At 52.2% G+C, this 27,575-nt stretch overlaps 1 protein-coding gene across 6 annotated transcripts; it reads left to right on the plus strand.

Annotated features, from left to right (window-relative positions):
- The first annotated feature begins 1,539 nt into the window (after positions 1-1,539).
- Positions 1,540-27,546, plus strand: DPF1 (double PHD fingers 1). Of its 6 annotated transcripts, none has more exons than XM_079985647.1 (12): positions 1,540-1,937; positions 4,957-5,117; positions 6,247-6,339; positions 9,739-9,866; positions 11,582-11,671; positions 14,066-14,144; positions 15,330-15,461; positions 21,764-21,814; positions 22,676-22,795; positions 24,782-24,894; positions 26,381-26,462; positions 26,566-27,546. In XM_079985647.1, exons 1-12 carry the CDS (start codon positions 1,906-1,908, stop codon positions 26,634-26,636), a joined length of 1,152 nt encoding a protein of 383 aa, XP_079841773.1. In that variant the 5' UTR covers positions 1,540-1,905; the 3' UTR covers positions 26,637-27,546. The 6 variants fall into 6 exon arrangements, with proteins under 6 accessions (XP_079841773.1, XP_079841772.1, XP_079841775.1 ...); XM_079985646.1 differs by having other exon boundaries at positions 1,541-1,937; positions 6,247-6,354; XM_079985649.1 differs by having other exon boundaries at positions 1,542-1,937; positions 6,247-6,354; positions 22,733-22,795.
- Positions 27,547-27,575: the final 29 nt, after the last annotated feature.

Genomic DNA, 27,575 nt, shown 5'->3' on the forward strand with positions numbered 1-27,575 from the left:
CCAGGCTGCTGTCGTTGAATAAAATAAATAGTATTTTCTGCTCCTTAGGTATCTCCGCACCTAAAATTCCTAATAAAACAGCCTCTGGTCTAGAACTCCTTTTCCATGCCAGCTTGCCTCTGAGGATATGCAGAGTGCCCATAGGCAGAGCCAGGCAACCCTGGCCGTCTCTCTTCAAGGCTTTTAGGTTTCCTCTTCTTCAGTGGTGACAATGACCCTGCCACACACACTGGTGGGCCAGGGTCTTCTTGCCCCTAGTCCCCACATTGGCAGTCTGCAGCCCCCTACCCCATAATAATGTGGGGCTCCCCACCTAGCAGGGGCCTGTAGGCAGAGGGAGAGGCTCAGCTGGCCCTGAAACAGGAGTGGAAGGATGCTGACAAGGACTCTGAGCATGTACAGAGAGCTGGACCCTGAGCAGCTCTCAAATTTGCATTTGGGGCACACAGGTGGGCTTGAGCTACAGGAAATTTGACGTTAGCGGGATGGGATGTGCCCTCACCTTCAGAGTGACCCCAAAATAATATATGTATCAGCTGCACACACACAAATATGACCCCCCCGCCCCAAATAAATTCCTTCTCCCCACCCAGCAGAATCTAGGCTGGAGAAGGCAGGTGTGTGTGGTTTTTTCTGGGTTTTTTCTCCTGATGTTGCTGCTGCTCCCAAAATCACCCCTGACCTTTGACCCTGCTGGCTGATGGGGGTCCAACCACCTACCTAGGGCAGGAATCCCCGAACTCGGCCCTCCAGATGTTTTGGGACTACAACTCCCATCATCCCTAGCTAACAGGACCAGTGGTCAGGGACGATGGGAGTTGTAGTCCCAAAACATCTGGAGGGCTGAGTTTGGGGATGTCTGATCTAGGGCCACAGGATTCTGTAGGGAAATGCCCTGATCACCTTGGGGGGGGGTGAGTGCTAAGGAATTCTCCACGCACAGGCACGCGCCCCCCCCCTCCAAGCTCCTGCTGCTTCTGTGCCTGGGCTCTGAACTGGGGAGGGGAAATGCACTCTGCACTCGTTTAGGAGCACCCTCGTCTTCAGCACACCTTCCCCATTAACTGGGTTGGTGGGGCGGGGGGAGGGGGTGGGCGCGCGCTAAGCCTGGGCATGGAATTAAGGCGAGATTCCAGAATCCCCTTCTTAGTACACAATCGAGATACCAACACACACCCACACACCCAAAAAATAATAATAACCCCACACAGAAAGGGCTTCCAGCTTGGAGATCAAAGAAAGCCAGGATTTAGGATTCCTTCCATCCCTCCTACACCCCAATAATTGATGATGACCCCTGCACCTGCAGATGCTTCTGCAACCGCCTCCCTTGAAATGCAATCGCACAAAAGTGCGTGCTGACCAGATGCAAACTGCATTTTTATTTATTTATTTCAGCGCGATTTATACGGGGAGCTGCCACCCCTCCTCTCCCCTTCCCCCTCTTTTTTTTTCCTTTCCATCCCGCACCCAACCTCCCTCTCAGCTGTCAAACGCAAGGCCCTCTGGGAGGTGTAGTCCCCTGGTGGCAGCCGCCTGGCACTCTTCCCCACCCCCACCCTCACCCCCTGCCGCGGCTTGCAAAGGAAGGAGAGAGAAAATAATAATGCAAAACAGAAAAAAGGAAAAGAATTGGGGTGGAGGCGGAGAGGAAGGTTTCTGTGCAACCCTGGGACTACATTCCCCATGGTGCACCGGGGCTCAAAGGAGCTGGGCTGTGATTGGGCCCCCCCTTCCTGCAGGCTGCTGGAGAATGAATAAAATTGTACAGTATATTCTGATGTGAGAGGTTTAAAAAAAAAAAAAGCAAAAGAAAGAAAGAAAGAAAAGGAGAAAAAAAAAATCCTCTCTGCTCCTCCAACCCGCCAGCCCTGGGAGGCAGAGGCACCTCCACATCTTCCCAAAATGGCTACAGCTGTGCACAAGCCTATCAAATGGTGAGTGGGTGCCCCACATCTGGGGGGTGGCAGGTCCCCCCTCCCTCAGGCATGGGGGGCAGGCGAGCGCAAGGAGGAGAGGGATGGACGGCTCGCCTTCTACCCTCGCCGTGGATGGCTTTGCAGGGCGCGCGAGGGAGAGCGGCGGACAGCCGAGGGGCTCCGGCGTCGCGGCTCCTGGTCCTTGCGAGGGAGGGAGGGAGGGAGGGGAGGGCGAAGGGGGGCGGAGTGGGGGTGGGTGAGGGGCTCGGGATGGGAGAGGCCGGCCGGGCTTCCATTGCAGCCGCACGGTGCAGCTGGGGGGCGGCTGCTGCTGCTGCTGCTGCTGCCAGAGGGGCACGCCGGAGATGGGCGCACCGGGAGAGGGTGCCAGCTTGCGCGCGCCCCTGTACAAAGCGCCCGGCAGTTGTGGTGGTGGTGGTGGTTGGCGGGGGGGGGGCGCGCCTTGGGGAGAGACTCCCCCGGGGGCAGCGCGAGCGCGCGCGCGGATCCTGAGCGTGGGCAGGGTGCCCGCCGGTGTTGTGTCTGGGTGCCCTCCGTGCGTATTTGCGCGTGCAAAAAAGGGTCTTGCACGACCGGCAACCGGGCATGCACCAGCTCCAAGGGAACAGGTGTGCGGAGGTTGGGTTGGGGGGGTCACCTCGGCCGCCCCCCAACCTCTGCGCCCCTTCCCGACTGCCCCTGTTGTCAGAGGGTCTGTGTGCAAAAGGATTACTCTGCGGTGGGTCGCTTCCCAGCACCAAGGGGTTTGGGCATCTGGGGTGGGGTTTGTTTTTCTCCCCTCCCTCCGTCCCCCCCCCAAAAAAACCCCCCCCAGGATGTAGGAGCTAAAGGCCAGAGCCGCTTGGCCTCCCAGCCCCGGTGTGTGTTTAACAATTGCTATAACATTTTAACGTGAAGGTTTGGTTTCCAAAAAAAACGGGACAGACTTGGGTGCCAAGGCTGGATTGGAAAGCCAGTCTGCCCCTCTGAGGCGCTTGTGGGATGGCAGGGATTGGTCATTGGCGAGGGGAAGGCCCTCTGTGCATGGGCAGAGACACTCTTATCCTTACTGTGACGCTGTCCTGAAGCCTTGTCTTTGAAAGCAGGGGGGAGCTGTCACACAAATCCACCCCTTGGGGTACCAACCGTTCTGCCCTTCCTGGACCCCTTGTTTTGCGTTTTATCATAAGGGACCCACAAGGGACATCTAGTCCAACCCTCTGCAGTGCAGGAATCTTGGCTGAAGAACCCCTGGCCTCTGTTTAAAAGCCTCGAATGAAGGAGGCTCCACCACATTCCTAGGGAGTCAAATAGCTCTTACCACCGGAAAGTTCTTCCTAATGTTTCATCGGAATCTCCTTTCTTGTAACTTGAATCTATTGGTTCAGGAGAAAACAAACTGGCCCCCTATTCCGTGGGACAGCCCTTCAGATATTTGAAGACGCCTGCCCTACCCTGCCTGCTCTCAGTCTTCTCTTTTCCAGGCTACACACCCCCAGCTCCCTCAACCACTCCTCATAAGGCCTGACACCTTCCCTGCCTTCATTCTGGAGCCCTGTCCTCACTTTGTGGCAAGTGGTTCCACAGGTGAAACCGCCTCTTCCCCCTCAGCTGCCTTGCCCCTCTGCAGTACAGAGAGGGATACTCCTCAGACATCATCACCCCCATACACCGCAGGCCTGCTATTTCCTGATGGCTCCATCAAGGCACTTCTTCTGGCGCAGTGCAGAGTTCACCTGTGGAACTCCCTCCCACAAGGCAGGGATGGCCACAGGGATGGCTTTAGAAGAGGAGTGGCCAGGATGGCTCTGCTCTGCCTCCAGTGAACGATTCTGCAAACAGCAGGAGGGAAGAGTGGGGCTCTTGCAGGCAAATCCTACAGGAATCTGGTTGGCCACTGCGAGAATAGGATGCTGGAATCAGTGGGCCACTGGCCGCATCCTGCAGGCTCTTCTTAAGGGTGCATATGAGGCTTAGCTGCATGGGCCCGGGGCACACTTTTGCATGATGTTTGCATGATGCAATTTCCAGCTGACTTTCGGGGGGACACATGACAAATTCTGGATGTGCAATGGGATGGTGTCAGCAGGTTTTCTGAGCCTGGGACGCTGAATGTGGTGGATTGGGCCCTCCTCTGCTCCACCCATAATCTGTGGCTTATGTTCCCTGGAAAACTAAGAGGCCTCTGGAGGGATTAAGATGGCTTTGTTGGGGAGAGGGGAGCTGCCTCTCTGGCCCTGGGCTTTAATAAAAAAAAGTTACTTATAGGTCATTTTATTTTGAAAAAAAGAGGGAAATGAGCAGGATATCTGGGCCCCTTGCAAAAGGCCAGAGTTTCAGGTCTCCTGAGCTACCCCCTCCACAACACCCCTAGGCTCCACATGTTCTTTGTTACTGCCCTAGAACCAAAAAGGGATGTGGGTCACCTCCGCTCGTATCTATGTTTGCAGTTGTTTCTTTGGAGAGAGTCTGCTTTGGGATTGAGCATCTCGCTGCAGTGGTGCAGCCAGCCAGGCACTTTGGGCTTTTCAGTGTTTTGCAACCAGATTCTTGCTGGTTTGCGCTTGGTCTTCCCTGAGGCTTCTTTTGGTAGAGTTCCAGGTCAGAGACCTCTCCAGGTTTTGCTGCTTTGACTTTTTGTCAGCAAACGTGTGAGGGATTCGGGGTTGAGTTTCTGTTGCTTCATATGTTTGGCCTTCAAGTAGGACAAGAGAAAAGCGTTCAGGAACGGAGCAGCTGGTTCAGCCCAGAACTTCTTAGCAGAGCTGAGCTGCAGTTTAATCAGCATGAGCTTTGCAAGAGCTCAGCTGCAGTTTAATCAGCATGAGCTTTGCAAGAGCTCAGCTGCAGTTTAATCAGCATGAGCTTTGCAAGAGCTCAGCTGCAGTTTGGGTTAAGAAGCATGAGCTTTGCAAGAGCTCAGCTGCAGCTTGCCAAGCAGAAAACACTTATGCCTTGTAAGGTGTAAATATGACAACTGTCTGAGTGATCTCGGCTCTTAAGAGAGGTGCAGAAACGTGGGCCTTTCTCCTTACAGTTTAGGCGAAGATTTCTACCGGGAAGCCATTGAGCACTGCCGCAGCTACAATGCCCGGCTATGCGCGGAGCGGAGCATGCGCCTGCCCTTCCTCGACTCGCAGACGGGGGTCGCCCAGAACAATTGCTACATCTGGATGGAAAAGACTCACCGGGGACCAGGTATGGGGTCTAGGGGCTGTGGGTGCTCTCTGAGGAGGGCACCCTGTGCTGGGCACTGTATATAGAGTGGACCCTTCTCTGGAGGCCTTGGGGGTCCGCATGTGTGTCCGGAAGAGGGTGGGGGGAGAGAGGAGAAGGAATGTGCAGCAGCCACGAAAAGGGCAAATTCCATGCAAGGGATCCTTAGGCAAGCAATTGAAAATAAAACTGCAGGTATCGTAATGCCCTTAAACAAATCTATTGTGTGGAATAATGCATTTGGAATAAGCGGATCCAGTTCTGGTCTCCTTGACTCAAAAAGGAGTTGGAAAAGGTTCAGGAAAGGGCCACCGAAATGATCAAGTGGGTGGAATGTTTGGGACTCCAAGAAAGGTGGCAACGTTTGGGACTTTAGTTGGGATGAAAGTAAACAAGTCGTGCTATGGAAGGGAGGACAGAGGAAAGTTTTCCTTCCCTCTCTCCGTACGCTGGAACTCTTGGACATTCCAGCGGAGGTGAATGCTGGAAGATTCAGGGTGAATAAAAGAAAGTCTTTCTTCAGGACAAAGTTAATCTGTGGAACTCCCTCCCACAAGATGGCCGCCAAGATAGATGGCTTTAAAAGAGGCTTGGAGAAACTCATGGAGGAGGAGAGGGCCAGTCAGCTTCTGAATCCTAGTTATTGGAAACCACAGGAAGGGAGAGCATTTCTCTTGAGTTCGAATCCTGCTCTCAGGTTTCCCACGCGCAGCTGTTCAGCCTGGGCTGGATGGGCCCTTGGCCAGATCCAGTAACCCATTCTCATGTTCTTGAGGAACTGCGTGAAGGGGAGGCAAAACGCAGCCAGGAAGCTGAGAGACAGAGAACTTTGACCTCATATGGACTAGAGCCTTGAAGGTGGCATTGGAGGGATGCAGGCTGGGAGATGCAGGCGGCCCCCACTGTCTTGACTCTCCCCTCTCACAAAGTATCTGGACAAAAACGAAAATCTAAGTTTTGCCTCAGTGGCGGAAAAATGACGAGGGATTTTTCAAGGGGATAAATGGACAGCAGGTAGCCATAGCTGTTCAGCCCAGGCCAAATCCCAATTCCTTCCTCCACCCCCCCTGTCCTGGGGGTATTTTTTACTGCTCACCTTCCCCTCCTTTAGGGCTGGCTCCGGGCCAGATCTACACTTACCCGGCTCGCTGTTGGCGGAAGAAGCGGCGGCTCAACATCTTGGAGGATCCTCGCCTGCGGCCTTGTGAGTTCAAGATTGGTAAGGAGTGGGTGGGCAAACAGGGTGGGGAGGGGGCTGCCAGGGCAAGTGTAGAGCCCGAAGGCTCCCAAAGGTCATCCAGCCCAACCCCGGCAGGGCAGGAATCGCAGGGGATGGGCTGTGTGTGTTTGTGTGTGTGTTTGTAAAATAGTTTTTATTGAAAATTTCAACATGACAAATTATCAAAACATACATCTTCTTTTCATCCCCTCCCCATTCTTTTCCCCTCCCCAAAAATAAACCCTCCCTCGCACCCCCACCCCCGAGACTTCCATCAGTTCCTCTCTCTGATTTTTCAACACATATTATTCTCTGCATATTATCAAACTGTCAAGATCCTTGAATCGTCTGTCTATTATGTTAACAGCTGATAAGTTTGTGTATGTTTATTTGAAACCTGCCAAGGAGTCCAATTCATTTTGTTGGTTCTTTAAGTACTTTGTAAAGGGGTCCCATAATTCTTTAAAGTCACAGTTGTCCTTGTCCCGTTGTTTGTGTGTCAGTTTTGCCAGTTCCGCATAGTGCATCAATTCTTCTTGCCAGGGTGTGTGTGTGTCCGGTGTCCCCCCAGGAAATTAATCTCAGTCTGGTAAGGTTGCAGATCAGAAGCAGAGCGGGGCAGGGAAAATACTTAAAGATTGTAGCTAAAATACGGGGCCAGAAGGCTCTCATCGTTACTTTGGCCTTTTAATAAATAATAATAACAAAATTTTATTTATACCCCGCCCTTCCCAGTTTAAAAACTGGGTTCAGGGTGACTAACAGCAGGTATAAAACACTGATTAAAACGCGACTTAAAAACAGCTTTAAAAAGTACAACATAAAATGCAGCATCAATATAAATAAAATTCAAAAATTCAGGGGTCATTGGCGGTGGGGGGGGGGGGACCCAGTCAGTAGACATCAAATGATCACCAAGGCTAACTGGCCAAGTTGGTCCTACTAGGGCCAGCAAGGAGACCAGGGAAGAATTTAAATGTGGGGTTCCAGAAAGAGTTTCTTCATAGAGGAGGAAGGGGAAAAGGGAAATAAAAGATCAGGCTGAATTCAAATTAAAGGCCAGGCGGAATAGCTCTGTCTTACAGGCCCGGCGGAAGGAGGTTAAATCCTGAAGGGCCCTGGTCTCCTGGGACAGAGCATTCCACCAGGTCGGAGCCATCACTGAGAAGGCCCTGCCACCTGGTGGAGGATAATCTGACTTCCTTAGGGCCCAGGACCTTTAAGCTATTATTATTCATGGACCTTAAGGTCATCTGTGGGACATACCCACAGAAGATTTGGGCCTGTGGCTTCTCTCCATTCTCCAGACACTCAGTTAGTTCCGCAGTGTCTCTTGAGCATGCAAACAGTCCCAGGTGTGGCATCTGGAAAAAAGGCCCCTCTCTGAGACCCTGGATAGCCTGTCATGGCCGTGTTGAGCAGGGGGGACCTTGGGGCTCTCAGCCCCAGAAGGAAGTGCAAGAACAGCCCTTTGACCCCTCCCCTAGGCTGCACACTCCCTGGCCCCAGTGCCTTCCCAGGGGGCTTCAGCCTGGCTGGGATGTGTCCTTCACCTGAGACTTTGGAACTCCCGGCCTCTTGAAATCAGGCAGGCGCATTTGCTCTATTCTCTTTGGCTCCTGATTTTTTTTTTTTTAAACTGTTTAGCCTATCCAGATATCTAGAAGTTACCTGAGTTTTATTTCTTTTTAGCTACATGTTTTCCTGCTTTTTATTTATGATCTCAGTGTTTCATTTTATACTTTGGTAAACCATTCAGAGGTTTTCTTGCAAGCAAGCGGCAAATCTAGCTATTGTTAAATGAAACTAATAAATGATGCATTTTGCTTGCCTAGATGGATGCTGGAAATGCAATTTTTTTTTTGGGGGGGGGGGAAGGCTTGTAGAAAACCTTGACTTTGACTGTACCTGGGAAAGAGCTCCTCCCACTTTTGCCTCTGGCTCCGCCCACCAGGAATACGTGCCTCCCTGGAAGATTTCCCAGAGGAAATGCATCCATTGCCTGTTTTGCTCAAATGGGCTCCTCACCCCTGGTGTAGGCAATGGGTCTCCCCTGGTGGATCGGGGCCCACGACTTGGCTGCAGGCTGGCCTGCAAAGGCCGGCTTGGTCCAAGGCAGCTCCCATCAATGCAGATGTTCCCTGCAGCCTCAGGGAGGATTTTTACCGAAAGTCAATTTGGACCTTTGGTTTCTAAACTTTTCTGGGCCTGCTTGGTTCCATGAACTCATCTCCAGTGCCCCCCACCCTAGGGGAAAAAAACACACTATTGGGAATAGTGGTTCGCGTGACCTACTAAGGAAGATCACATCACAGTAGGATTCAAAAGAGCCACGATTAATTGCACACTTATTAATTGCACACTTATTCAAAATGCGCTTGCAATCGGTCCGTTAAAGCTGGCGAAATTGAGACAGCGATACTCACTTTTAAAAGTTTGCATTGCAGGGGGTTGGAATAGATGGACTTTGGGGTCCCTTCCAACTTTACAATTATATGGCTGATGTTTTCTAATGTTTTTATATCTGCTGGAAGAGTGGCCAGGGCAACTCAGTCAGATAGCCGGAGTACAAATAATAAAACGATGATGGAGAAAATGATTATCTTTTACTCCTCCAGCCCCTGTTTGCCTCCCCCTTGCCTCTAAGCGTCCCTCTAGGTAATAATAGGGATGCAGGTGGTGCTGTGGGTTAAACCACAGAGCCTAGGACTTGCCGATCAGAAGGTCGGTGGTTCGAATCCCCGCGACGGGGTGAGCTCCCGTTGCTTGGTCCCTGCTCCTGCCAACCTAGCAGTTCAAAAGCATGTCAAAGTGCAAGTAGATAAATAGGTACCGCTCTGGCGGGAAGGTAAATGGCGTTTCCGTGCACTGCTCTGGTTCGCCTGAAGCGGCTTAGTCATGCTGGCCACATGACCCGGAAGCTGTACGTCGGCTCCCTCGGCCAATAAAGCGAGAAGAGCACTGCAACTCCAGAGTCGGTCACAACTGGACCTAATGATCAGGGGTCCCCTTTACCCATTAGGTAATAATAGAATTGTAGGATTGCAGAATGGGAAGGGACCCCCTGAGTCATTTAGTCTAACCCCCTGCAGTGCAGAAATCAGCTCCACCCCAGGGGAGGTCTATACCCTTCCCCAAACTGATGGCCTGCAGGAGATTAGGATGGCCGCTCCCCCCAGCGAGCCCCCAGGTGGTTAGTGGGGGCTGGTGGGAGTTGTAGTTTCCCCCCTGGGGGGTGCCCAGGTTGGCCAGAAGCTGGCCTGGAGAGTTGGGGGTCTGTATCTGCATGACTGTGTGCAGAGGGTCTCTGTGTTGACCAGATTCAGGCAGAAAGGATGAATTGGGGGCTTCTCCTCCTCTGACTTGGTTTCTTTCCTCCCCCAGACTGTGAACCCCCCTTGAAGAAGGAGGGGGGGCTGCCCGAAGGTCCCGTCCTGGAAGCCTTGCTGTGCGCCGAGACGGGAGACAAGAAGCCAGAGATGAAGGAGGAAGAGCTCATCCTGGACTGTCCGGTGAGAGAAGCCAGAACTGCCAGGCTCACCCCTAAGCAGGCCTAGTTGAACTGTGGGACTCCCTGCCACAAGAGGCAGAGGGTGGCTTTGAAAGAGGATCGGGCAAATTCATGGAGGAGAGGAGGGCCCAGATGGTTAGATGCCACCACAGATGGCGGCAGCGATGCTTCCGAATGTCTGTCGCTGGGAACCACAGGAGGAGGTGGTGGCGCTCTTGTGTTCGAATCCTGATTCCAGGGTTTCCCATATAACAGTCATCTGGTTGGCCACTGTGAGGAACAGGATGCTAGACTAGATGGTCCAGTCAGCAGGATCATATTACGTTGTTGTGGAACCTCCAGCTCCAGTCGCAGTCTACCTGCATTCCTAGGTTCTATGGGGCATTTGGTCCCTGGGAGGACAGGAGGGGCCCCCTTTGGCCTGATCTTGAAAGCCCTCCTTGGGTGCTCAGGAATAATCCAATCAGGGCAGCGATCGTTGGGCGGCCTGGGGCTGTTGACTGCGAGAGGAGGGGTCCCTGCCCCTCTCACTTCTCTCTCTCTCTCTTTTTCTTTTATATAAATTTTTATTAGTGTTTTTTTTTTAACATACCATTATCAACAGTAATTAAACATATTTTTACATCTTATTCAATTTTTTTTGACTTCCATCAGTCCAGATGGGCGGGGTATAAATAAATAAATTATTATTATTATTATTATTAGTCTGGAAAATTTCCAATCTAATCCCTTAGTATACATTTATTTATGCTAGGGACGCAGGTGGCGCTGTGGGTTAAAGCCTCAGTGCCTAGGACTTGCCGATCGAAAGGTCGGCGGTTCGAATCCCTGCGGCGGGGTGCGCTCCCGCTGCTCGGTCCCAGCGCCTGCCAACCTAGCAGTTCGAAAGCACCTCCGGGTGCAAGTAGATAAATAGGGACCGCTTACCAGCGGGAAGGTAAACGGCGTTTCCGTGTGCGGCTCTGGCTCGCCAGATGCAGCTTTGTCACGCTGGCCACGTGACCCGGAAGTGTCTTCGGACAGCGCTGGCCCCTGGCCTCTTGAGTGAGATGGGCGCACAACCCCAGAGTCTGTCAAGACTGGCCCGTACGGGCAGGGGTACCTTTACCTTTACCTTTATACATTTATTATTTTCCCTGTTACATTTAAAACACATAACCAATATCTATCTTCTTTATCTACTTTGTAGCACTACATATATTCCTCCGTACAAAACTTCTTGTAGTCCTGCTAGCGTAATTTGTAGGTTACAATTGCTCTTCAAACGGTTCATATACTTCTTCCAATCTTCTGCAAATCTGGTGAAAGAGAGAATGTAAAATTATAGTATATTAAGACAAATTATTAAGATAAAAATAAGGTTGGAAGGATTTGCTGAAACAACAAATTGAATTAGAATACAAAAATGGGAGGTGTGAGGAGGTCAAGGAAATAAGTGAATGTAAGCAAGTGATGTACAGGTTTGACTTGTTTTTTTAAAATCTTTTTTCTTCTGTTTTCTGGTTTTTGATGATTTTTTTATTATTATTGATTGTTATTCTTTTCTTTTCTTTTCTGTATTCTTTAAAACCTTAATAAAAATTTATTATATATATAAAAAAACAATCTTCTGCAAATCTCTGGTCAGCGATCATTGGGCGGCCTGCCTCCTGAGCTGTTGACTGCGAGAGGAGGGGTCCCTGCCCCTCTCACTTCTCTCTCTCTCACACTTTGCAGAAGGCACCGATTGGGGAATTTCTCCACGACTTGGACACCGACGACCTGGAGGATGATGTTCCTCGCCGGAAGAACAAGGCCAAGAGCAAGGTGGGGCAAGGAAAGGGGGCAGGCAGGGGGACAAAGGCTTCTCAACCTTCTCAAGTCCCAGCCTGAAGAGCCAGCAGACCCTTCACTGTTAAAGCAATGGCGGCTCAACAGAGCCTCCAGAGACAGGGGCAGTCTAGCTGCAAGTGCCCAAGGCGGGGCCCCGGCAGCAGGGAAAGGCCAAGGTTTGCTTGGGGGGCTTCTCAGAAGCGACTAGCCAGCCCCTGTCGGGGAAAGGAAGCTGAAGCTTCCGTCCAACCCTGCAAGGCTGGTTTTCTTGGGCTCGGAGCATGGGAGCGGGGCAGTTGGAGGTTTGGAGAGTGGGTAGTCCTCTTCAAGGGCAAGTTTAGCCCTCCAAGCTCCCCACCCCAGTCCTGCCTTACGGCGATGGGGCTCATTGCCAATTGGATCATGTGAGACGCAAGTGCCCCTGAGCACATGCAGAGTGCTGCCGCTCCCCTCCTTGGAGCAGAGGACAGGGCAGATGGTCCCGGGATCAAACCCTGCCGGCCTCTCCTGGACTGGGAAAGGATCCCTCTCTGAAGCCCCTGGGAGCCTGCAGCTGCCGGTCAGAGTAGACGGCCCCGAGCTGGAGGCACCAGCGTCGTGGCTCAGTGTAGGGCACTTTGGGTGAGAATCATAGATTCGTAGAACTGCAAGAGGCCCCATGGGGTCATCTAGTCCAACCCCTGCAATGCACGTTGGGCTTGGGGGCCCCCACTTTGGGTGGGCACCTGAGGATTTCCGCCCCCCCCCCCCAAAGACAGCTGGCAGCTGTGCTGGGACAACAGGTGCAAAACTCCTACCAGGAGGCATCCCCTTCTCCTTTCTCCTCTCGGCTCCAGAAATTTGGGGCCCTCAGGCACAGTGCATGCTGTGGGGCCCCCTGACAAAGGCAGCCCCTTGTAAAATGAGGGTCCTCTTCTGCTGCAACTCTGGCCCCTTTTTTGTGCAAAGTGGGCCTGGGAGGCACCCTAATCTCTCCCCCCCCCTCCTCCTCTTGCAAAATCATCCAAAGTAGGTCAGCCTCTTTTAGGATTGGCTTCTGCTCAAATCACATTCCTTAATCTGCAAACCACAGAGGCATGTTTTTGGATTTCGACAAGATCCGGCTGAATTTGCCTTTTGTTCTGCCCACCCCGCCCTGGCCTTGTTATTTTGCTCGACGTCTGCATTTCGACCTTAACCGACTTGCAGTTCAGCTCTTGCAAAGCTCAGGCTGCTTATCTCGGCTCAGGGAATTTGGGGTCTGCTTCTGCTCGGCTCTTTCCGAGTTCCCCCGGTTGGTTGGGATAATTGCCGGGAAAATTCGCAATGAAAGCAACATTGAAGCTGGCAGCTGAACCAGTTGACAGACCCTTCTTAGGTTCTTATGGAGCCTCCAAGCTCAGGCACAGTCTATCTGGATTCTGAGGTTCTATGGGATATTTGGCCACTGTGCATAGCTGTCAACTTACAGATTTGAAAATAAGGGACCAGCAGCCTCGAAAATAAGGGATCAGCAGCCAAAATAAGGGATTTTGCTTAGCTTATACAGAAATCCGCCACTGATGGAGCCAGGCTGCTTTGGCTGCCACTGTGTTTTGCAGGGGGTTGGACTAGATGATCCTAAGGGTCTACAACTCTGACTAATGAAGAGGGGCAGACAAAACTGATGAACGACGTCGAGATGGCAAAGCTTACAGGCAGAATTAGAAACCAGGAAGAGGACCTCTTTCATAAAGAATGGGGAAAGTTTATAAATTAGTTGAAAAGCTATTGTCAAGAGTTACATACATTGGTAGGATTGACAGGAAACTTGTAGTAAAAATTTGAACTGTGGATGGACAAATGATTTATAAAAATAGAGTTATGAAAGGGATACAGAGGGGGAAATCACTATATTAAGATGCTGCATTGGTTGGAGGGGATGCTAAGCAGAACATCATGGCGGAAGTCTCGCAGGAGAGGGGCTACCTGCCCGCCCGTTGCCACCCATCTCCTCACGACGCGCCCCTGAGGGGGAAAAGAGAGAGACGGAGACGCGGCAGCTCGTGCACGCTCTCTCTCTCGCGGCGGAGGACCTTGAGCCACTGCTTCCCTCCCGAGCTGGGCGAGCATGAAACCTGGGAAATTTAAGGGACATCATCAATAAGGGACAGCAGCGGGACACGGCGCTGGGATAAGGGAGTTTCCCGCCAAATAAGGGGCGGTTGACAGCTATGCCACTGTAAGAACAGGAGGCTGGACTAGATGGGCCCCCTTTGGACCTGAACCAGCTGGCTAGTTTCATCTTCTCATGAGCTCAAGCCAATCTCTCCCTCTCCCCATCCGCCATGCCCATGAGGTCTAGGAGCTTGCTTTTTATTTAAAAACAGAATGTATCAGCACTGAGAGCAGCCTGTCTCTCTTCCCCAGGCCTACGGCATCGGGGGTCTGCGGAAGAGGCAGGACGCGGCGCTGCTGGAAGACCGAGACAAGCCTTATGTCTGCGACAGTGAGTGCCCCTTTGATGGCGGTTTGGGGCAAAGGGTGGAGGTGGGTTGCAGTGGGGCCAGGGGAGTGTTCCTGCTGCCACTTCCTGGCTCAGGAGAAGCAGCCCCCAGGGGTGTCTCCAAACGCTTAGAGGAGGGGTCAGAGCACAGGGCGCTGAATGGGCAGCTCTGTGGGTCTGGGGGACTTCGGGGTGGGAGCAGGGGGCGGGGAGCTGTGGCCAAGAGCCAGGGATGGTGTGGAAGATGTGAGGAAGCTGTTGGGAGTGCAGAAGGCTGCAGTGCGAGTGCTGAGCGGAGACAGGTCTTGTCCGCATGTAACTCGGATGCTCAGATTGCCAATTTGCTCCTGGGCCGAGTTCCAGGAGTTACTCTTAGCGTATTGGTTGCTTTGGGCTAGCAAATTTAATAAATATAACCATGAATAAATAAGACCCCTTAAACACTTGGGACCAATTTGCCTGTGAGATTGAATTGGCCCTACCACAAAATCCCCCTTCTGCATTTGGAAAAAATCCATCATTTAGTGTGGCAGCACCTACACTTTGGAACTCCCTGCCTCTTGATAGTAACCAGGCGCCTTCACCACAATCTTTGCAAACCTGTCTGGATTTTACAGTTTTATCCTTTAGTAAAGCGCTTAGAGGTGTTCTTTTTGCAACTGAGTGGTACATGAATTTTATGAAATAAAGAGATAAATAAGTTGTCGTCCAGGAACGCTTGGAGTAGATCCCTTACTGGGAGATGGGAGTGGGGTGGGGAGGGGAATTAGGGACAGGGGGTAGGGTTGATGGGTGACCCTCTTCCAGGGGGTTAAGGGCAGGGGTTGCCTCTTCCAGGGGATGGGACCCCCCACCCCCAGTTTACCCATTTTGAGAAAGTCCCCTGGGTGCCAGCTCAGTGGCAGAGCACATGTTTTGGATGCAGAGGGTTCTGGGTTCAATTCCTGCCGGCATCTCCAGTTACAGATGGGAGAGAGCCCAAGGTTCTATAGAGTTGCTGCCAACCAGTGTAGGCAGCACTGAACTAGATGGACCAGTGGCATAAGGGAGATTCCTATGTTCCTGTGCCCTGTGGGTTCTTTTCACCTGCCAGGGATTCTTGAGCATGGCAGGCCAGGGGGTTGGGCTGGATGACCCTCTGGGGTCCCATTCCATCTCCACAATTCTACGCTGCTTCTTCCTTTTCAGTCTGTGGGAAGCGCTACAAGAACCGCCCGGGACTCAGCTACCACTACACTCACACGCATCTGGCAGAGGAGGAGGGCGAGGAGGGCCCTGAACGCCACACCCTCCCCTTCCATCGCAAGAACAACCACAAACGTGAGTGACCCTCCCTGGCCACCTCTCCTTTGGCTGCAGGGAATGCTTAACCCCACCACCCGAAAGAGGGATCAGGGTTCGAATCCCCACTCATTGACCATGAAACTCCCCGGGTGACTAGAGCCTAACCTACCTCGCAGGGTTGTTGCTGCTGCAGGGATTAAATGAGAACTAGGACTTGGGAAAGACCTGGGTTCGAGTCCCCCCCTCACTGGCCACAAAGCTCCCCAGGTGACCTTGGGCTAGTCACGGTCCTGCTCAGCCTAACCTACTTTGCAAGGTTGTTGTGAAGACGAAACGGGGAGGAGAAGGACCTTGGGGGGAAAAGTGGCATATAAATGCAATTTTCCTTGGGGGGAAAAGTGGCATATAAATATGCAATGAAGGAACGAATGAGAGCGTAGTTTGCAGGCCTCCAGCATCTCCAGCTAAGGAAAGGGCTTTGGTCTGAAACCAGGAAAGCCGCCGCAAGGACTACATCTCCCATCAGTCTCCGCTGCGGTGGCTGGGAAGGGTGGGAATTGTGGTCCACAGCATCCCAAGGGCACCAGGTGGGCAGTGGCTGCTGAGAATGCCCAGCCAGATGAGCCAAAACGCAAGAGTCTGTCCAAGAAGCGAGCGAGGAGCCACTGCTGCCTCTAAAATAGTGCCCAAAGGGGAATATTTTATTCCTATGGGCTATGCCGTGGAGGACGTGTGGTTTTGATGCCAGCCTCAGGGGCAGTGGGTGTTCCTGAGGCTGTTCCCTGGGTGGGAGGCCTTTGCCCCTCTTGCTGGACTGATCCAAAGGCCTCTTCCTCTCAGCCTGTGCTGCTCAGGGGCGCCCCAGTTCGATGCCAAACCCCCTCAGGCCCAGGAAAGGTCTGTTTTGGCAAGGTGTTGCTAGCTGGTCTGAATCAGCAGCAGAAGCCCGAAGCTAAGTGGGTACCTGCTACAGATAGGTAGCCGTGTTGGTCTGCCACAGTCAAAACAAAATAAAAAAAATCCTTCCGGTAGCACCTTAAAGACCAACTAAGTTAGTTCTTGGTATGAGCTTTCGTGTGCATGCACACTTCTTCAGAAGTGTGTATCTGAAGAAGTGTGTATCTGAAGAAGTGTGCATGCACACGAAAGCTCATACCAAGAACTAACTTAGTTGGTCTTTAAGGAGCTGCTGGAAGGAATTTTTAAATTTTGTTTTGGGTACCTGCTGACAGCTTCCGATCTTTCTTCCGTGCCAGAGATCCTTAGGAAAAGGAGCTGAAAACTGAACAGTTTGGGCAGGTGGCAGGTTTTAAATTGAACAAAAAGAAAACTCAGATAATTGTCAAAAATATGAAACAGGACCTGGTAGAAGTATTGCAGCAACAAATAGGTATAGAAGTTGTTAAAAGAGTTAAGTTTGGGGGAATTTGGTTAACCTCTAAAAATATCGATCTATTTCAAAACAATTATACGCCAATGTGGAATAGTGTTAAAAGAGATCTAGAAATATGGGGAAGGTTGAAGTTATCATTTTGGGGTAGGATTTCAGCTATTAAGATGAATGTGCTACCAAAGATGTTATTTTTGTTTCAGACAATTCCAATAATCAAAGGGGCAGCAATTTTTAAAGATTGGCAAAAAACAATTTCAAGGTATATCTGGCAGGGAAAGAAGCCGAGAATACAGTTTAAGCTGTTAGAGATGCAAAAGAAAGAGGAGGCTTCGCCCTGCCAGATTTGAAATTGTATTATGAAGCATCATGTCTCTGTTGGTTGAAGGAATGGATGAAATTAGAAAATATGGAATTGCTGGATTTGGAAGGTTATGATAATAGATTTGGGTGGCACGCATATTTATGGTATAATAAGTCAAAATAAACAAAGCAGCCCATTTCACAGTGCTCTGGCTTGAACATGTTTGGGGTGTCCCGTGTTCAGTCCCGGTTGCTTTACCTCAAAAGCAGAACTGGGAAAGATTTGGGAAAGGGCAGCTAAAAGAGGGAAAGGGTGCCACATTTTGCGTCTTTCTGGTTTCAGAAAACTGTGAGAAGTTTATTATTTTTACTATGAGTTTTAAAAAATTATGCACGTCCTGGAGACAGCGGATAGAGAAAAGCTCCCCTCCCTTTCTCATAACACTGGGCATGCAAGGAAGCGGAACGTGGGAAGGTTTGCAACAGACTTCTTTCAAATCAGAACCAGTGAAGGTGGTGAAGGTCCTGTGTGAGTGTCTGGAGGCGGTTGGAGGATGGATGGCGGCTAACAGATTGAGGCTGAATCCTGACAAGACAGAAGTACTTGGGGAAAAGACAGAAGTACTTGTTCTTGGGGGACAGGGGGCAGGCAGGTGTGGGGGACTCCCGGGTCCTAAATGGGGTAACTGTGCCCCTGAAGGACCAGGTGCGCAGCCTGGGAGTCATTTTGGACTCACAGCTGTCCATGGAGGCGCAGGTCAATTCTGTGTCCAGGGCAGCTGTCTGCCAGCTCCATCTGGTACACAGGATGAGACCCTCTCTGCCCGCAGACTGTCTCGCCAGAGTGGTGCATGCTCTGGTTATCTCTCACTTGGACTACTGCAATGCGCTCTATGTGGGGCTACCTTTGAAGGTGACCCAGAAACTACAACTAATCCAGAATGCGGCAGCTAGACTGGTGACTGGGAGCGGCCGCCGAGACCACATAACACCGGTCTAGAAAGACCTACACTGGCTCCCAGTACGTTTCCAAAAACAACTTGAAGTGTTGGTGCTGTCCTTTAAAAGCCCTAAAGGCCTCGGGCCAGTATACCTGAAGGAGCGTCTCCACCCCCATCGTTCAGCCCAGACACTGAGATCCAGCGCCGAGGGCCTTCTGGCGGTTCCCTCCCTGCGAGAAGCCAAGTTACAGGGAATCAGACAGAGGGCCTTCTCGGTAGTGGCACCTGCCCTGTGGAACGCCCTCCCACCAGATGTCAAAGAGAACAACAACTACCAGACTTTTAGAATTAATCTGAAGGCAGCCCTGTTCAGGGAAGCTTTTAATGTTTGATGTATTACAGTATTTTAATTTTTTTGGGAAGCCGCCCAGAGTGGCTGAGGAAACCCAGTCAGATGGGCAGGGTGTAAATAAATTATTATTATTATTATTAATGCAGCACAGAGTGAAGCTGCGGAATTCCCTCCCACTGGAGGCAGGAATGACCACCAACTTCTGCCCTCCAGTCGGAGGAAGCAATGTCCCCGGATGCCAGTTTCTGGAAACCCCAGGAGGGGGAGAGTTGCACTTTTGCTCGGATCCTGTTTGCGGGTTTCCCATAATGGGCGTTTGTTTGTCTGCTGTAAGAACAGGATCCCGGAGTGGCTGAGCCTTTGCAAGGCTCTTCTGACATTCCAACACAGCTGCATCCCAATCGGCAACAGTCTTTTAGAAACACAACCTGCCACCTCACCTCCTTGGCTCCCTGCTTCTTGCAGAAGCTCCACCTCTGCCAGGCTGGTTTGGTTGAATTAGCATATGCAAAGTGCAATTACTGGGTGTCTTCACACGCACGCCGCAGCCTTGAGATGGTGGCTGCACTGTTCCTTTCCATTCCTCTTCCTTGCTCCCCCCCCCCTGCACTGAGTGAGGGTCTTCATTTTTAACACCCCCACCCACCTGCCGGATGAGGTTGCCACGGCAACCTGGTGGGTGGAGTTGGCAGGTATAATATTTCCCCCGTTTGGTCTGATTTATCATTTCAATTAAGTTGGAGACGCTTGGAGGAGCCTTGCTGTTGGTGGGGGTTGTTGTGAGGAGGGGGCCTGGGGTGGGGGTGGGGGAGACAGCCCTGAGGGAGGGAGCAGCTGATCTGCAAACAAGGGAGAGGCAGAGGTGGTTGTGTCTTGTTCTGGTACTTCTGATGGGGTTGTGTGTTGGGGGGCACAAATATGCCCCCAAAGGTGGACTGAATGCATATCCTGGAGCCAGCTCCAGGGGGCTGTGGGTGTTTGTTGTTGTAGTTTAGTCGTTTAGTGGTGTCCGCCTCTTCGTGACCCCCTGGACCAGAGCACACCAGGCACTCCTGTCTTCCACTGCCTCCCGCAGTTTGGTCAAAGTCATGCTGGTAGCTCCGAGAACACTGTCCCACCATCTCGTCCTCTGTCGTCCCCTTCTCCTTGTGCCCTCCATCTTTCCCAACCTCAGGGTCTTTTCCAGGGAGTCTTCTCTTCTCCTGAGGTGGCTAAAGTCTTGGAGCCTCAGCTTCAGGATCTGTCCTTCCACTGAGCACTCAGGGCTGATTTCCTTCAGAATGGAGAGGTTTGATCTTCTTGCAGTCCATGGGACTCTCAAGAGTCTCCTCCAGCACCATAATTCAAAAGCATCAATTCTTCGGCGATCAGCCTTCTTTATGGTCCAGCTCTCACTTCCATACATCACTACTGGGAAAACCATAGCTTTGACTATACGGACCTTTGTTGGCAAGATGATGTCTCTGCTTTTTAAGATGCTGTCTAGGTTTGTCGTTGCTTTTCTCTTCATGGCTGCTGTCACCATCTGCAGTGATCATGGAGCCCAAGAAATATATATTATTATGGGTGTTTTGCCACCCATAATAATATATTCGTGGGGACTGCCCCTCCCAAGTCAATGGGCAAAGCTGAAGCCCTTCCTTGCGAGCACCCACGATCTTCTGCATGAGAGGGCACCTATTCCAGGGTGGGTGCCTCCAAAGGCTCAGTTTGTGTGAAGGCACACGAAGGCCTCTTGATTCTGAAAGTCTTGTGTGTGAGAGAGAGCGAAAACCCTTCCTTGGAGGTCAGAAACGAAAAACAAGTGGCACGGATGTTTATAGACGCAGAGAAGGCCTTTGACAATGTTTCGTGGACTTTTTATGAAGAAGACAATAGAAATGATGAACTTTGGGGAGGTATTTGGCAGAGGTATTGAGGTAATCTGTTCAGAACAACAGGCCGTGCTGATTGTGAGCAATGTGATACAGTAACTGAAAAGTGTAAAATAATCAAGGGGACAACAGAAGGATGTCCCTTGAAACCGTTATTATTTATTTTGCCCACCTGTCAGTGGTCCTTCAGCTGCGATCCCTGCATTTCAGGGGGTTGGTGTGGATTACCCTTGGGGGCATCTTCCAACTGTACAATTCTACGATGCCATGAAAACTCTCTGAATATCTTTCTGAATATCCCATGCTCTCTGTGTTGTGTTGTTGTTGTGTTGCGTTGTTGTGTGTGAGAATCTTTGTCCCATTGGCTGAGTCCCATCTCTGTGAATCATGAGACTGAAGCAGTGTGTTCTCTGTGTTCTGTGTTATACATGTGATGGAAGGGAAGTTTGGTTTTGGGGAGGGGGCAGACAGGTGCATTAACACCCCCCCCAGCAACGATCTAGGAATCTGCTGTCTATTAGGCTATTTAAAATTGCTGTGTTTGAGAGAGCACTGAGGCAGTTGTGGGGGGAGTGTGTGTGTGTTTGGGGGGTGCATTGCAAAGGGAGACTGAATTGATGTGATTTTTCCCCTCCCCCCTTTTTTTGAGGAGGGGGGAACATCATGGTGGGGGGCATGAACTGCATAAGGAAACGGGGTGTGGTTGGCGGAAGTCTAGCTTTCAAGGCTTGGGGGGGGGAGACAGAGAGAGAGAGAGAGAGAGAGAGAGAGAGAGAGGAGAGTTCTCTCCTGCCCCCCCCAACTAACATGCATCCCATCCTTTTTTTCTAGACAGTTGCCATGGCGACCACCAGTGCATACTGATGTAGTTGGATCTGCACAAAGAGCAGGAGATTGGGGGAAGGGACTTGGTTAGCACCACAATCTCTGGAGAACGAGGGCCAGGACGCCTGGGTCCCCCTCCCCACCTCAGATGGGTTGGAGGGTGGGCAAGAAAATTTGCCCCATTCTGACCCAGAGGGCTGTGCCTGCTTCTCTCTGGGCTGCCCCCATTGGGAACTTGGAGGCTCAATCCTAGAACTGGATTTTGCCTGTTTCCTAGCTGCCAGCGCCTCTTTTGCTGTTGTCCCACCCCCTTGCGCACACCCCCACCCCCAATTACGGTGCCAAAGACTCACTTCCGTGCGCCTCCACCCCACAAACCCCTCCATCCTTTCACAAAGCTCCCCCTCCCTCTTTTTACATATTCATTTCTTTGCTTGTTGATTCCAAAGATGCAGATATATATATATATATATATATATATATATATATATATATATATATGTATATATAAAACGATTCCTTTCATGGAAACCCGACTGGCTTCTTCTCACACGGCTGATTTTGATGTGCTCCATTTTTATTTTTATTCCACCCCTCCTGCTTATTTCCATTTTTTTATATATATATCTTTTTGCATGTCTGGCTTCCTCCAGAGTTTTACAAAGAGCTGAACTGGGTCCCTGAGAACCAGCGCAGGCACACAGGTAAAACCATTCCTGTGAGGCGGGGAGGCAGGAGGAGGTGGCCTTGGCAAGTGTGCCTGGTTCTCCCCTCTGCCCACCATCTCCGGGGGGGGGGGCGGCGCAGGTTCGAGTCCTGGGGGGCCACCCTTTTCTTGCCTTGGTTCCCCCTTCCTCACCCTGCCGGCCGCTTCTCCAGAGTTGTGGTGATCCACCTGCGGGGGCTCTTGTTTGAGAGAGGCCCCCGCTGAACCAAAACCCAAATGCTTCCTCCTTCTGCAACCAGGAGAGATGAAATTCCTCTATCTGGGGGGTGGGGGTGGGGGCCACTCCCTGCTCTGCTGATTTCACCCCCCTCCTGCGATTCTGATGCATTTCAAATGAATTTGGGCCAAAGATGGGCTGCAGGGCAAGGGGGAAGGAGGTCTTGGGGAAGGAGGCCTTGAGGACCAGAAACTTAGGGCACAGAGGACGAAACTGCATGGGCTGTATAATCCTTTATGATGGATGCATGTGTTTATGGGCTGCCAAGCCTCCTGCATGAGGTGATGATGGCGCAGTGGGGCAATTGTCATGTGTGAAAGGAAGCGCCAGCCCCTTCCCCAGCTGCATGTGGACCAGGGGCCAACAAAAGTCCTGCACCGCAGCGGGTTGGGCTAGATGACCGTTGGGACCCTTCCCAGCTGTCCTATTCGGTGATGCTGCAAAAACTCTCCATGCACTGGGAGGAGGCGGCGAATGTGTGGCCAGGCAGGCAGGAAGGAGTGGGACTCCCCCCCTCCTGCCTTGGGGTGGCTGGGGGAGGGAGGGGGATTCTGGGGTACACAGGGAGGCCTGTGTGGCTTCCCCCCTTGATTTCGGCCTCTCCTTGCTGTTGTCTTACAGCTAAGAAAGCACCGGACGGCACAGTCATACCAAACGGTTATTGTGATTTCTGTCTAGGCGGCTCCAAGAAGACCGGGTGCCCCGAGGATCTCATCTCCTGCGCGGATTGTGGCCGTTCAGGTGAGGCCGGGGCTGGCGGGGCGAAGTAGGGGGAAGGGCTCGGCCCATGCGGGGCAGAGCGGTGGGGGAACCTGCCTCCAGGGTATAAACGTGGAGCAGCATCAGAGAATCTCTGAGTTGGAAGGGACACTCTAGAGCCATCTAGTCCAGCCCGCCGCAGTGCAGGAATCGCAGCTAAAGAATCCCTCACACTCTTAACCTCTGCTCTGAAACCTCCCAGGAAGAATGGTCCACCAGGACGCAGAGCGTTTCTGAAACCGCACGTCTCAGGTGCACAGCAGCAGGAGGCAGAAGATCTCTGAGCACGTGCAGAGTTGCCATGGTGGGTGGCTGTGTTCTTTGAGGTGTACAGCTTTGCTAGAGGCAAGCAATGTGGCCCAACACAGCTGTGCCACAAAGGGCTTTTGTCAGCTTGGAAAGATACGACCCAATTCTGGTTATCTGTGCTCAGCCAAAGTGGACTGGCTACTGCTGTGTTTTATACATTGAGCTTCCCTTGAAGAGTGTCTGGAAACTTTTGAGTGGTGGAGCTGAGGGCAGCGAGGTTAACTGGGACGTGCCGTCAGCAAGCATCTCCCTCCAGCGTTCAGGAGCCATTGCTTGACACCCGCCCCCTCTCGTTGCCACATGATAATTTGGAGGGGTAAAATCACTCTCTGGATCAGGCCAAAGGAGGCCCATTCAGTCCAGTCTCCTGTTCTCCCAGTGGCCAACAAGGTGCCCCGTATGGGAAATCTGCAAGCAGGACCTGAGTGCAAGAATCTGGTCCTTCATGAAGGAGCCTAGTCCTCTTTTAGAGCCCTCCGAGCTGTGGCAGGGAGTTCCATAGCTGAATTTTGAAGGCTTTCTTTTACAGTCATGCTACGTACGCTTCATGTTACGTTCTTTCAGGTTACGTCCCGCGGTGACCCGGAAGTACCGGAAAGGGTTACTTCTGGGTTCTGCTGCTTGCGCATACGCAGAAGCACAAAATGACATCATGCGCATGCGCAGAAGCGGCGAATTGCAACCTGCGTGTGTGCAGACGTGCCGCTGCGGGTTGCATTCTTTTCATGTTGCGAACGGCCCCCCGGAACGGATCCCGTTCACAACCAGAGATACCACTGTACAGTAATACCTCGGGTTGAAGTTGCTTCAGGTTGAGCGTTTTCGGGTTGTGCTCCACAGCAACCCGGAAGTAACGGAATACTTCCAGGTTTCGCTGCTCATGCATACGCAGACACTCAAAATGATGTCACACGGATGCACATAAGCGGCGAATTGCAACCCGTGCACACGCAGACGGGGGTTGCATTCGCTTCAGGTTGCGAACGGGGATCCAGAACGGATCCGGTTCGCAACCGGAGGTACCACTGTATCGGAATCATGCAGAAAAACTCTCTTATCCAAGTCATGCCTGATTTTATCCGCTTCCACCATGTCGCCTCATACTTTCCTCTAAAAAGCCCAAGACGCTGCAGGTTTTCTTCCTGGAGAAGTTGCTCCCTCCCTTTTCTGAACCTTACCCACCTCTGCAATGTCCTTCTTGAGTGCGACCAGAACTTCACACTTTCGGACAATAGGCATCTGACCCCGGAGTGGACTCCCTCTGAAAACTCTCCTTCACGGGAAGTTTTGAAGCAGAGGTTTTGTGTCAGGGATGGAAGTCTTAAAGAGCTTTTCCTGCAATGGACAGCTGGCCCATTCAGTCATTCATTCATTCCATTTGTATTCCACCTTTACCCCCAGAAGCTCCTCCCCCTCCTCATTTACTCATTTGACCCCCACAACAACCCCCCCCCAGCAAGGGAGGTGAGGCCGAGAGGGTCAGTGACCAGTGCAAGGTCACCCCCAGCGAGCCTCACTCAGAGCAGAGTAGCGAGATTTGAACCCAGGTCTCTCCCACGTCCTAGTCTGACGCTCTAACCGCTGCACCCGCTGGCTGGCTGCTCCTGCGTGGACTCATGTGCTGCTCTGTGTCTCCCTCCCTCCCTCTCTCGTGCGCAGGGCACCCATCCTGCCTGCAGTTCACCGTCAACATGACAGCTGCTGTGCGGACTTACCGGTGGCAGTGCATCGAGTGCAAGAGCTGCAGTCTTTGCGGCACCTCCGAGAACGACGTACGTACGTGAGCCACCGGCCGGGCCAGGATCTGACCGCCTCCCCCCATCCCACCAGGAGCTCAGGAAATGCTGGGACCTGGGACCCCCCTCTCCAGACTCTGCCTTCCCATCCTTAGAACGCCTTATTGCTCTATCTGTTCGTGGGATTGATAACCTGCCCTTAAGGAGAGCCTGTGGCATCAGGCCAAGGGCTCCTCTAAGCCAGCATCCTGTGACCCCCCCCCCAGGTGACCCTTATGGGAAGCTTGCAAGGAAGTTTTGGGTGCAAGAACAGCTCTCCCCTCTTGCAGTTTCCCACAACTGGGATGCAGCAGTAGTGCTTGCCTCATGTGGCAGAGAGTTCCGCAGTCTTAACTCTGCACTGTGCAAAGGACTTTTTATTTCCTCTGTCCTGAATCTTTTCTCTTGTTCCTTTGGCGAAGAAGTACAGTTCAGGGGATGAAGACTCCCTTTGCCTGCAGAAGCCTTTCTCCCACCCCCACCCCCACCCCCCACTGAAATCATGGAATTGTAGAGTTAGAAGGGATCATGTGGGTCATCTAGCCCAACCCCTTGCAAGGAAGGAATCTCCTGCCAAAGGTGGGACTTGAACCCGCAACCCTGAAGATGAAGAATCTGACCCTCTACTAGCTGAGCTCTCCCAGGAGATTTGTGTTTGTGGAAGACCCGTTTCTGCCTGAAATGAGCCCTCGTGGGCGCCAGGCTTCCCTGTCTTCCAAAGAGTTCCTGCTCAGTACACCTGAATCGTCCAGCCCGGACACTGAGGCCCAGCACCAAGGGCATTCTGGTGATTCCCTCACTGCGAGAAGCCAAGTTGCAGGGAACCAGGCAGAGGGCCTTCTTGGTGGTGGCTCCTGCCCTGTGGAATGCCATCCCACCAGATGTCAAGGAGAAAAACAACTACCAGACTTTTAGAAGACATCTGAAGGCAGCCCTGTTCAGGGAAGCTTTTAATGTTTAATAGGTTATTGTATTTTAATATTGTTGGAAGCTGCCCAGAGAGGCTGGGGAAACCCAGCCAGATTGGTGGGGTATAAATTATTATTATTAATAGTTATTACAAGTATACCCTTGCAGAGGGACGCGGGTGGCGCTGTGGGTTAAACCTCAGAGCCTAGGGCTTGGCAATCGGAAGGTCAGTGGTTCGAATCCCCGCGACAGGGTGAGCTCCCGTTGCTCGGTCCCTGCTCCTGCCAACCTAGCAGTTTGAAAGCACATCAACGTGCAAGTAGATAAATAGGTACCACTCCGGCGGGAAGGTAAATGGCGTTTCCGTGTGCTGCTCTGGTTCGCCAGAAGGGGCTTAGTCATGCTGGCCACATGACCTGGAAGCTGCACGCCGGCTCCCTCGGCTAATAAAGCGAAATGAGCGCCGCAACCCCAGAGTCGTCCGCAACTGGAACTAATGGTCAGGGGTCCCTTTACCTTTACTACACCCGTGCAGAGCAGCGATTCCATGCCCTTCTCTCTTTTTCTACTGCAGGACCAGCTGCTGTTCTGCGACGACTGTGACCGGGGCTACCACATGTATTGCCTGAGCCCACCCATGGCTGAGCCCCCCGAAGGTGAGGAGGGACCCCACCCTAGGCAAGGGGCCTTGGGGAGGGGCAGTGGGGAAAGGCGCCCCCATCTGATGCTTCTCTGCCTTTCTCCACTCTCTGTTTCCAGGAACCTGGAGCTGCCACCTGTGCCTGCGGCAGCTGAAGGAGAAGGCGTCTGCCTACATCACCCTGACCTAGGCTGGGAGCCCGTCGGCCCCCCCTTTTTCCATCCTTGCCCCCCTTCCTCCTCCTCCGTGCCCTTAGCCGTGATGGTGCTGAGCCCTGCCAGGCCTTGGGGCGTTTGTTGCCCTCTCGCCTGCCACAAGAACCTGTTCTCCTCCATCCCCATCTCTCTCCGCGCCCCCCCACCAGCTGCAGCAAGGGGGGGGCCCCAACCCTGCCTGCGTCTCCTGCTGGCTGTCACCAAAACTCAAGACTCAAAAGCCATAAAAGCCAGGGGTAGGCAGCTGACAGCACAGCAGCCGCTCCTGGCCCTTTGCCCCCCCCTCTAGATGCATGTGAAAGTGGGCAGGTCCTGCCCCCCCCTGCAAGACAAGCCCCTGGGAGGATGCAGCCGCCCCCCCCTCACTTGGGCTGCGACCCAGTTCTCTGCTCCTGTCTCTTTCGGACCTGGCACAACCTCCGAAAAGGCGGCCAGACGAAGGAGGAGTTAAGCTTCTCAAAGACCAGTTGGAGTGGGGGGGCAGGATGAAAAGCAATGTTTTTTTGGGGTGGTGGTGGGGGTGACTGGCTGCAGCAATGGGAGGACAGAGGGTCAGAGCTGGAGCTGGCAGGGCAAGGGGAGGGGGTCGGAAGGGGTGGGTGGGTGATGCTCAGCTGCCACAAGGCAGGATTTTTTTCAGTGTTGCTGGATTTTACAATGGGGGGAGGAATGAAAACTTGAAGGGAAAAAATACATCCCCCTGGAAAAGGGGGTTAGGGTGGGGAAACTACAGCCCCCCCAAAAAAATAAAAAAAATGTGTCGGGGGCTAGCAGGGGCTGTTCCCACTAAGCCCCCCTCCCCTTGTGTACATGGTGTTTGTTCTGTTGCCTGCATCTGCTAATGTGCTTGGATTGTTCTGTGCATTAAATGTGGTCTGAATTACACCTCCTACAGCCGCTGCTCCTTCTTTTGC

The sequence above is a fragment of the Podarcis cretensis genome (assembly GCF_951804945.1).
Source record: "Podarcis cretensis genome assembly, chromosome: 8".
NCBI classification, from domain to species: domain Eukaryota; kingdom Metazoa; phylum Chordata; class Lepidosauria; order Squamata; family Lacertidae; genus Podarcis; species Podarcis cretensis.